Source organism: Medicago truncatula, chromosome 1 (genome assembly GCF_003473485.1).
Source record: "Medicago truncatula cultivar Jemalong A17 chromosome 1, MtrunA17r5.0-ANR, whole genome shotgun sequence".
Taxonomy (NCBI): Eukaryota; Viridiplantae; Streptophyta; class Magnoliopsida; order Fabales; family Fabaceae; genus Medicago; species Medicago truncatula.
In genome coordinates, this window is record NC_053042.1 from 26,043,534 (window position 1) to 26,055,001 (window position 11,468).

An 11,468-nucleotide genomic window follows, 5' to 3' on the forward strand; every position below is an offset into this window, starting at 1 on the left:
TTAAACAGAATATTCTACCATCACCATAACAATTCAAACCAATTCCCCATTGAGAAAAACTACTAAATTTGATTAAGCATGAAAGTAGTTCAGAAGAAGATAATTTCAGCTCAAACCCTACAAAATTACAGATATACTATGAAGTTCAAAAGCCAAAACATAAAACCCTATGACATAATGATGGACAATACTAATAATTCAACAAAATCTACTGTCTTCAGAAGAAGATAATAAAAATCTGGAACTGAACAATGAATCTCCACTCTGCACTGTCCTTTGTTGAGGATTCAAACTTCAAAGCATGCAATCAGTTCTTGCAGGCAGCCTCCTGAAGAAATTAAGCGGTACCGACGGAAGCTTATGACGGAACCTCGGATGTCTCAGCACATAAATTCCGGTCAGAAGGGCCACAACTTGGAATGGAGTCACATACAGTATAGTAGCAGCAAGCAGACAGAAAATCACAAACAGTGCCGTTGCTCTTGGATCACGCCAGCTCAGCAAAGACTGCAGCCTTTCCCCTTGAGTAGCTAAGTCGCCAACCACAGTCTGTATCCTGCCAGCTATGCTTCTAAGTCGATCATATCTCATCCGAACAATGTCAGAAGGCCGCGAAGTCGGGAATGTGTCGAACTCTTCATCAAGTTCATCCGGATGAGCTGAATCGGCGTGAGAGAGCCGAGTGTCCATGTTAGGAGGGTGTCTTGGCCTCCATCTATAGTGCCAAATTCCAATCAGGAAGAGGTAAAGGAAAACTGTTGGTAAGATAAGTTCAGGATACATGACCAATATTATAAACAAGATATGAATCAGAACCGTTGTAATTGGATTTTTCCAATTGCAAATTTGATCGAACCATTTTCCCGCAGCAATTAGTCCACTCAATACTCCCATGATTCTGAAGAAATTAGCCTTGCTTCTTCTCATACTCCACATGTGGGAACCAACATCAAGCATATACTCAACTACCTCCTTTCTCAGCGGCGGCTCAGCGCGACTCAACCTCATTGAAACTATCTGAGTAGCTTGATGCCTCAAACTGTCGAGCTGGCTAACGGTCAATGGGTGTATATAGTGCATCTTTGGCAACAGAGGTAGTGAATACATGTGCATCATGTTGAGCAAAGAAGAACAAGTGAACCTCACAGCCAATTGAATTTCACCCATTTTCTTCACACCAGTTGGGTGAAGAACTAGGAGTGGATAGGAATGTGTGTACACTCGATCAGTCTCGAGTGTCGAAAGACGAATCCTTACCTTACCAATCCTTGAATCTTTTGCACCTCCAGCTTTGTCAGGACCATGCAAATGACAATTATCAAATACACCAATTGTAATCACAGTACAAGGATCAAAAACCTCCCAAGTATATTGCTCATTCCACCTCGGCATAAAGCTATCAATGATTGTCCTTGTTCGAATCCACTTCTGCCCATATTTCGCTACACAATAAGCATCAGTTGTCCCCCTCCCATCTTTATTTTTCATCGGCATCAAACCCTGAGCACTCAATATCCCAACTTCAAGAACACCAATTCCAGATTTCCAGAGCTGTTTGGCCGTTGGGCGAAGATCACTGCTGTAGTGAGTTGATTCATCCAAAACATGATAACCACCTTCTAGACAAACCCTCATGTGAATCCTACTTGCAAATTTAATTTCTTTCTTCTTTTCCCCTTCTACAATGATATGTTTTTCAAGATTAAACCACCTAGTATTCACCGGTTTGTGGTCGAGTCTCCTATCCATAAACTGCAAAGGAATTGCACATCTCCCCAATACTTCTTCTTTGTTTGGAGCAACTCTGTCTTCCACACTCAAAATCAGAGGCTCCTCGAATGGTTCCGCAGCAACGAACATTAAATCCTCATTCCACAACGGATTGATACTCCTGCTCTGAGAGATTCTAGTCCTCAATGCCTGATTCCCTAAAATAGCCTTCACAAAAACTTCCGGATATCTACCCTTATCAGTTGGCTGTAAGTCTTGTGCCTCAATCACATTAACCCTCAAATACCAAAGCTTAGGAGATAGATAAACTTTCGACCTAATATTTGCAAGAGCATCGGTTCCACTAACAGTCGCGGCGTCCGAGTGCCAAGCTTCTGGAAATGCTTCATCAGCCTGTGTACCCATCCAAACAGCCAGCATTAACTCTCCCTTAACCTTATCACCCTTTCTATCCTCCAATCTATACCATTGCGGCGCCAAAGGACTATCTGGGGGAACCCGTTTCGGAACCTCATTCAAATCAAACCACACACGACCAATGAAGTCGTCCTTCACAACATCCTTATCTTTCACAGTAACCTCCAACACCGAGGCCTGAAGCCGATCCTTAGAGAAAGCAAAAACCTGATTCCATTCAGGATTGGTTTTCTTCTCAAAATGTCGAGTAGTTCCTTTATAGTTCCCGAGCTTAACTTCAGCGTACGGATCACAACTTCCGGTAACATCCTTTGAAGGCAAATCCTTAGCCTTAACAACCCTGACATAAAGGTATTGCATCTGCTCAACAAGGTCATAGGTGCTGGTTAGTTTGTCACCAGAGATTTTTCCCCCTCCAAGATGGGGTTTGGTCTCTTTCAACAGAAAATCTTCAGGCGGTGGCCTCTGCATTTTCGCTGCTCAAACAATGACAGAACGAATTTCAGATAAACTAAGATGTTTCTGTACAAATCACCAACTTCGGAAGCCTAAAAAAACAACAAGAAAACAGTCAAACAACCGTCACAAGTTACCAAACACCTAAAGTTTTGTGAAAATTAATCAACTATCAAACACCTGACACATACATATAGACACCGATAATAATTTAAAAAATATGTATAAATGATTAATGTAAGTATGTAACTACATGTCTCAGTATCATGTCGAAGTGTGACACTATACCCGACACACCTACAATCTGAAGTGTCGGTGTTACATAAATAAATGACATTAACAAATGAAAATACAACTCCAAAATAAATACAACTGAAAAAATATACAAAAAATGAAAAACAGCTTAAACTCAAAAAATTATTACAATTAATTAATAGAGATAAAAGCTTAAACATAATAAAAAGTAATGACAAACCTAGATCTCTGATTTCACACAGAGTTCCAATGCTTAAATGTTAAAGAAAACCAAAAGCTTTCTTTCAAGCCACAAGATCTGATCGTTCAACCTGCAAGTAATAAACAAAAAAATTATAACTAAAACAAAATACATAAGAGCAGAATATATAAGTAAAATGCAGCATAATAATAATAAAAATTAATAATAATAATAAAATGTAACATTTCAAAGGTTGAAACTTTCAGCATTCTGAGACTAAACAATGAGAAAACAAATATGAACACTTTGATTAGTGATCTTCCAATTTCACCAAATTTTCCCAAAAATATTTGCTAAAAACAGAAAATATAAAAAAAAAAATATATAAAATAAATGCAAACTTTGCGTACCAAACACTATAACTTGTCACACCAAACACACACAGAAGAGACTCAAATCTTTACACAACTGTGCATGTAAAAATATTTCAGTAAAAAAGAAGTAATAAAAGAAAAAGAGTAATGTTGAAGAAGTGAAAATGGTGAAGGTGTAAAGAAAAGTGAAGAGAGTATACATACCTTGTCAGAATGGAGCTGAGTTCTTTTGAGGCGTGAAAGATTTTTGTAAAGAAAAGCTGAAGCAATGGAGCTGAGTTTGAGAGAGAGAGAGAGAGGGGGGAAAAAGTGAAATGAGATGAGAGAGAGAGAGGAGCTGAAAAGTGAAGAAAGAGTAGAGAGAGAAAGTTAAAGAACTTGTCTTGGCTCTTGCAACTGACAAGATGTTACTACAATATACTTTTGATTTAATTAAATATATTAAATCAATTTTTTTTCTTCTCTTTATTTTTGACTGGTAGTTTTTATTTTTCTATAAATAAGGTGAAATGATAAACATCACATAAAATGCTTAATCCAACAATAGCGATATTTTCAACTTCTCGTGAGTTGGTGGTAAAATAGTTTAGTTTTTAAGATTTTAAAATGTGTGCGTCTCAATATTTCATATTTAAATTCTCTCAATATCAATTTATGTGGATTACTCTATTCAAATTTTGTTATGGTTGCAAGAGTTCTTCACTAATAAACGATAGATTGAATTTTAAATTTGGTGGACTCTTAGATTAAATATCAAGTTTTCAAAAATAAAAAATCAACATTGTCAATTGAATTAGTCCTAATGAAAGATTTTCGTATAAAATAAATTACTTCATTGTGTTCATCTAAAAAAAATCATTAAAATATAAAACTTTATCAAAATTTATTAAACGGCTACTAGTCAAAAATCATAATTACCATAACATAATTCTTTGAGAAGTGGTGTGTTGGATAAAAGAACTAGTTTGTTTTTCCACAATTTTTCTATGTTCCAATTCAATCACACAAAAAATAATATTCAAATTAGTGAATCAAAAAATAATGAGTCAAAATTAATATTCTCTTCGTTTTTAAATATAAGCAAAATTGACTTTTAAGATTTATTCATTTAATAATGTATGTGGTTCATACATTATTAAATAAATGAACTAAAAAGTCAATTTTGCTTATATTTAAAGACATAGGGAGTAGAAGAGTTTTTTTGCCTTTTGCATGAAAATATGATCCATTAATCAAATTGGGTTTTAGTATGAAAAAACACTAAATATAATTATTTTAATTTTAAAAATAAATATATATTTATGGTGGATAGGGTCTAGACTCTAGAATAGTTATGTGTGTGTTTGGTTTGTCTGGTTGTGTGGGGTTAGGATCTCATAAATCTATGCAAAAAATATACAGAGAAGCTCCTTTTTCTTTGCTTTATTGAACAGTGTATATGCACACTACGTAGTGTTGTTGTACAAGCCAAGGTTGTAGTGTGTGTTTTGAGTTTTGACTTTGGTCCCACACAAAAAGTACTTATCAAAAGCTTACACGTCACACTCCCTTATGCGTTTTCTTTCTTTTGCATTGGGAAAAAGGAAACACCAGCTGTAGTAAATATGAGTCTGTTGCTTTCGGTTTTCTTTGTATTTAGGGAAAATAATAAATGTAAACTTCAATTCAAAATAAAAGTTGACTAGTTTTTTGTTAACAAAATGGTTAAATTAATTTTTGGTCTATGAAAATTTTGTAAATTCTTATTTTAGTGTCTAAAAAATAAAATGGATATTTTCACCCTTCCAAAATTTTATTTTTTGTCTTTAATAGACAAAATTTGGACAAGTTCTCATTTTCCTTAAATAAAAATAAAATGATAACTAACGCAAAATTTTATTAAACGGTTTTGTTTTACCAAGACCCTGAGAAAATAATTTTACTTTGATGCATTGTTGAACCTATCAGCTCATGTATCTAGTTATTTGTATAGAATGGTTGTGCGGATAAGCTAGTCTATTTGAAACCGCTACGGTTTGTTTATTTTTGTTTTTCTTTTTTTTATAGAGTTTTTCTATAATTTGCAAATTTGCACATGTTATTAAGTTAAAAATAGTAACTTTATATTGGAACTTGTACATTTTGTATTAAAGATATAAATTTTTAATAAATAATTGTTATTTTTCAATAAAAGCTTGTTACTTTTAGTTTGCTTTAACATGTGCAACATTATGTGCAATGTTGCACATGTTAGACAAACTCTTTTTTATACATGAGTTTTTCTATCATATGCAAATTTGCACGTGTTAAAATGTTCAAAATAGTATGTTTGTATTGGAATTTGTACATTTTATATTAAATATATAACTTTCTAATAAATAATTGTTGTTTTTTAATTAAGAGTTACTACTTTTAATTCCTTTAACACGTGCAACATCGTACATATTAGACAGACTCTTATATCTATATTACTAGTGAGTGGCAAAGGATGGGAGTTGCCTAGTGACTCCGACTTAGTCGAAATTTTTACATTCTCCTCGATGTTTTCCGCACATCTTCCTAAAAAAAAGACAAAAATGTATTGTTATACTTGATTTGAACATTGAAAATGTAATGGCTTTTTATTTTATAATTAATTAAGTAAATGGTTCATATAAATATTAAGAATTTTGTTTTTAATCCTTACAAAAATACTCTATATAACAAAATATAAACAAAGAGATTAAGAAAATCAAATGTTTTTGTCTAGATATAAGAGCAAATACATTTGACCTTTTGTAACAGAAAGAGTATTATTGAGTATTCTAATGTTTTATTGACTTTATTGTTGGAAATAATTTTCTAATGTTGAAATTTTATATATATACACACACATACATATATATATAATCATGAACTTTGGAGCTAGCATGAGGTAATGACAACTTGGCTAACAAGTGGGCAAAATTATTTCTTTTTTTCTTAATGAAACTTGTCTTCAAATTTTGATGATTCAGAAGTGAAGCTTTGCAACCATTCAAAATAGCATAAACGTGGAATTGGTGTTGAGATTTCTAGATATGTCGTCAACCACTTGTTTACAATCAAGTTCAATAGACACCGACGGAAACCTTAAATTACCAAGCCCGCTTCTTTTAAACCTCTTGCTTACGCCTCATTGGGTTGTGGGAGACCTTTAAACCAAGTTGTCTTCGCTCCCAATGTACTCCCCTTGATCCCCTCTAAGACACATGTCGACCCAACAACATCCTTACTCCTTAAAATTGTTGTATCGACATTCCATTTTACTGCTCCATCAAGAGATTGTTTATGATACAGGGATTCTAAGAGCTAAAAGAATAGAGCTACAAAATCATCCGTAGTTTCCAAATTCTCTTGTATAATATGCCATAGACCTGCTGCACTCCAAACTTGTTCAAATTTCGCACATCAGAAAAAACACATGTCAGTCGTTCTCATATGAGCTCTCACAGTGCACACATCGATCACTACAATGGACACTGTGAGTTTGAAGCTTATGTCTCGTTGGTAGGCTTCCTATAGTTGCCCTCCAAAAAAATACCTTTACTTTTTCTGGAATTTGAAGTCTCCAAATTTTCATTCAGTTACCTTCCACTCTCAGCTCACTATTATCAACCAAACTTTCCATGGTATAGTGATATGCAGATTTAACCGTGTAGTTCCCATGGGTTGTAAATTTCCAACATTGTTTATCTTCTCCCATCTCATCCATAATTGGCATGGAAAATATATTCTTGGCACCTCTCTCATTGAAAACCTCCTTGATAACATCTATTTTCCACTCAATTTGTTTTCCTCCATTAAATCGGTTACCATCATGTTTTTCATCCTCTTCGGTATGACACTTATTACACGGGTTATCACGTCGTCCCTAATCCATGGGTTATGCCATGCTCTTATCTATGCACCATCTCCCAATCTCCATCTGAGGCCTCCTCTAACTATCTACTTGTGAAGCATGGATACTACATAGACATAACTCGGGTTGTGACTCAGTTTTGCATCCACAAAATTCCCTCTTTAAAAGTATCTAGCTTTGAACACTTTTGCAACTATAGTATCATGGTTAGATTCTAATCTCCAACCATACTACCATAGCATTACCAAATTGAAACAATATAGATTTTGAAAACACATACTGTAACACCCCGTTTTCCCAACTTAAAAATTTCATAAAATAATAAGAGTAAAACATCGCATAAACGGGATATCACACTTCTTAAAAATCTTAAATAGATAAATAATAATTTATCCTTCATCAACAAAATAGCAGCGGAATTAATTCAACATCATAAAAAGTCTTGGCACGCAGGCCTCATCAAAGTATCTCATAAATTCAGTTAAACAACTTATTCATAAATCAAATACGTAAAGGAACAAGAAATAGACACAAAAGATCACATCCCGTTACGTATCAGAGCACCTAAAGGACACAGTGAGGGATAACCACTCACGACAGCAACTCCAGCTACTTAAGCTTGATCACCTGCAAGTTACTCATACGAAGAGCAACATTTCCAAACAGAAGGGGTGAGATTTCACAAAACAATAATATTAAGCATATAATTCAACAATTATATTTAACAACATAAAAACATCTCATTATTCATCATTGATAATAATATATCATAAATCACTTCATTCATAATAATCGCAACTTATCATTTTCGACTCAACAATGCAACTATGCAACTTAGACCTCTTATATGCATGTGATACCAATACAGGGCATCAAGCCCCCATCGTTATTTGAGTATTAATATACTTCCAGGGCATCAAGCCCCCATCTTAACAGCTTCACAGATTATAGTTAACATCATCATTAAGTCTTAATGCTATTCCAAGGTTCAACTCTCGACAACTCGTGCAACAAAGGTCGCAAAATCTAACAAGGCACTCTGTTTCTAGGTCGCTCGCGAGGCGAGAGCCTCTGCTCGCCGTGGCGAGTTCAGGTCAGAATCCCACAAGTTTCATTCTATAATCTTTCCAGGTTCAATCTCATCCTACATTCTTTCCTAATCATTATTAGACATGTTCAGGCACTCAAAAGCATCTAAGGATCAACTCAAAAGTCAAAATCACGAAATCTTACATGCTCTCTGGTCAAGCTCGCTAGGCGAGTTCATCTGCTCGCTATGGCGAGCTGCGACGTGCAACTCGCGAAGCGGGGAAAGGTTGCTCGCAAGGCGAGCGATGAAGTTCATCCCTCGCCGTGGCGAGGATCATAGCTCGGGAGGCGAGCGATGAATGTCGCTACGGGCAGAAGTGCAGTTTTTGTGAAAAATCACTAACTCTCATGGTTTTAAGCCTAATCTTGATTCCAAAATTCATCATAAACATTATCTAAGGTCTAGGGACAGTTTCTACATCAATCTAACAATTTTTCACCGTTTAATCATCAATTCTACCAATTTGACCTAATTTCCGATTCCTCTTAAACTCATCCTAATTCATGTTAAATGTAACCGTTGATTCACAGACTTAATAGAATTGCAAAGTTAGTCTCACCCTTACCTTATAGATGAAAATCGCAGCCTCTAGGTCTTCTCCCTCTTCTCTTAGCTTTTTCTCCCTTTTCTCCAAAATTGATCGTACGTACGTACGTTATGTTTTTCTAAACTAGGTTTCCCTATTTATATCTCCTCCAATTATCTTATCTTATTTCTCTTTCTCCCCCAAAACTCTCTAAAATCTCAAAACAACCCCTAAACTCAATATTTATTTTATTTTCAAATCTTATTTTATTAAACAATAAAATAAGTCACAACTTCTCATAAAATCATATAAAATCACCTCAATCATATAAACCTCTTAAATCACACATATATCATATAAATATAATATAAACTCATCTAAATAACTTCTAGACTCAATTAAATAATTAAATAATTCGAAACGGGCGTTACAACTCTCCCCAACTTATAAGATTTTCGTCCTCGAAAATTTACCTCAAGTAAACAACTCTGGATAAGACTCCAGCATCTTACTCTCTAGCTCCCACATTAAGCTTTCACCAATCGCTCCGTCCCAAACGACTCTCACAAGAGGTATCTCCTTGCCTCTCAACGTCTTCACTTTTCGATCATCAATCCTTACCGGTAAAGTCTCAACCGTAAGGTTATCTCTAACTTGCACATCATCACTTTGGATCACATGGGATGGATCCGGTACATACCTCCGAAGTTGCGACACATGAAACACATCGTGCAAATTCGAAAGATGCGGTGGTAATCCCACTCGATACGCCACCGCTCCAACTCTTTCCGATGTCTGATACGGACCAATAAATCTCGGAGTCAACTTCTTTGACTTCAAAGCTCGTCCAACACCAGTCACAGGAGTGACTCTCAAAAACACGTGGTCTCCTTCTTGAAACTCAAGATCTTTCCTACGCTTATCATGGTAACTCTTTTGTCGACTCTGCGACGCTTTCATCTTTTCTTGAATCATCTTAACCTTTTCAGTAGTTTGCTGAACAATCTCTGGTCCTAAGACCACTCTTTCACCTGACTCAAACCAATACAACGGAGTTCTGCATCTCCGACCATACAAAGCCTCATAAGGTGTCATTCCAATACTAGAATGATAACTACTATTATACGTGAACTCTATCAATGGAAGATGACTATCCCAAGTTCCTCCTTGCTCAAGTACACAAACTCTCAACAAATCTTCTAACGACTGAGTCGTCCTCGCCGACAGACCATCTGTCTGCGGATGATACGCCGAACTCAACCTCAACTTAGAACCTAAAGCCTCTTGCAAACTTTTCCAAAATCTAGAAGTAAATCTTGGATCTCTATCTGACACAATGCTCGAAGGAACACCATGCAACTTCACAATATTTCGAATATAAATCTCTGCCAACTGAGAAACAGGAAAACTAATATTAATCGGAAGAAAATGAGCCGACTTCGTCAATCTATCAACAATCACCCAAATCGCGTCATTCCCTTTAGGAGTATTCGGCAAACTCGTCACAAAATCCATGGATATACTATCTCATTTCCACTCTGGCACATCTAAAGACACCATCATACCAACAGGTTTCTGATGCTCAACCTTCGACTTCTGACAAATCAAACAAGAATACACAAACTGTGCAACGTCGCGTTTCAATCCAGACCACCAAAACAACTTCTTTAGATCATGATACATCTTCGTAGCTCCCGGATGAATACTCAAGTTACTTCTATGACCGTCTTCAAGAATCATCTTTTTCATCTCATCATCGTCTGGAATACAAATCCTACCTCGAAACCTCAACACACCTTGATCATCGATTTTAAAATCACTGTCTTCAGTCTGATCACTAGCAACCAACAAGTCCACAAACTTAACATCAACTTTCTGTGCCTCTTTAATACTCTTCAGAAATTCGTTATCAATCTTCAGCAGTCATAGCTTCACACTTTCGGATGACATTTCACACACTAAGCTCAAATCTCTGAACTGTTCAAGCAACTCGAACTCCTTTACCATCATAGCAGACATATGCAAGGTCTTCCTACTCAAAGCATCTGCAACAACATTAGCTTTACCCGGATAATAGCTCAACTCAAAATCACAATCAAACATAGATAAGGGACATCTCAAACACACAAGAGAAGTAGTCACCGAACCCTTAGCTGGAGTTTCGACAACCATTTCTCCATTCATATCGGACATAACAAGACCCTGTTGAGGCAAAATCCCTAATTAATTTTAAAGATAATAAACTTTAATGATTAAGGATTAAATGGACTTTGATTAATTCCTTGGTATTTAACTTGTGCTCTTGAGTGTTTTCACTAAGACAGGAACAAGGTCTGAATCATACCAAGATGCATAAAATCAAAGGACATTGAATCCATGAACTAATTCTGTAGTTCAGAAAGTTAATTCAGAATGTTGATCAGAGAGTTGATCAGAACGTTCTGATGAGAGTTCAGAAGGTTGTTCAGAAGCAACCCAGTTCAGAAGGTTGTTCAGAAGCAACCCAGATTCATCAAGAACGTGAAGAACATGCAAGACATGAATAAAAGGTCCAGAAAAGTACATCTGCATGGATCTAT

General features: G+C 35.7%; 1 protein-coding gene across 4 annotated transcripts; it reads right to left on the reverse strand.

The window, feature by feature from the left end:
- LOC25480849 (FT-interacting protein 3) lies at nucleotides 1–3,779 on the reverse strand. 4 transcript variants are annotated; one of them, XM_013586669.3, is made up of 3 exons: nucleotides 3,619–3,779; nucleotides 3,080–3,170; nucleotides 1–2,624 (listed from the first exon to the last, which is right to left on the reverse strand). In XM_013586669.3, the coding sequence occupies exon 3, from the start codon at nucleotides 2,617–2,619 to the stop codon at nucleotides 295–297; it is 2,325 nt and encodes a 774-aa protein (XP_013442123.1). In that variant the 5' UTR covers nucleotides 2,620–2,624; nucleotides 3,080–3,170; nucleotides 3,619–3,779; the 3' UTR covers nucleotides 1–294. The 4 variants fall into 4 exon arrangements, with proteins under 4 accessions (XP_013442123.1, XP_024630115.1, XP_039682626.1 ...); XM_024774347.2 differs by having other exon boundaries at nucleotides 1–2,696; XM_039826692.1 differs by lacking the exon at nucleotides 3,619–3,779 and adding an exon at nucleotides 3,451–3,594.
- Between the last annotated feature and the right edge of the window lie 7,689 nt (nucleotides 3,780–11,468).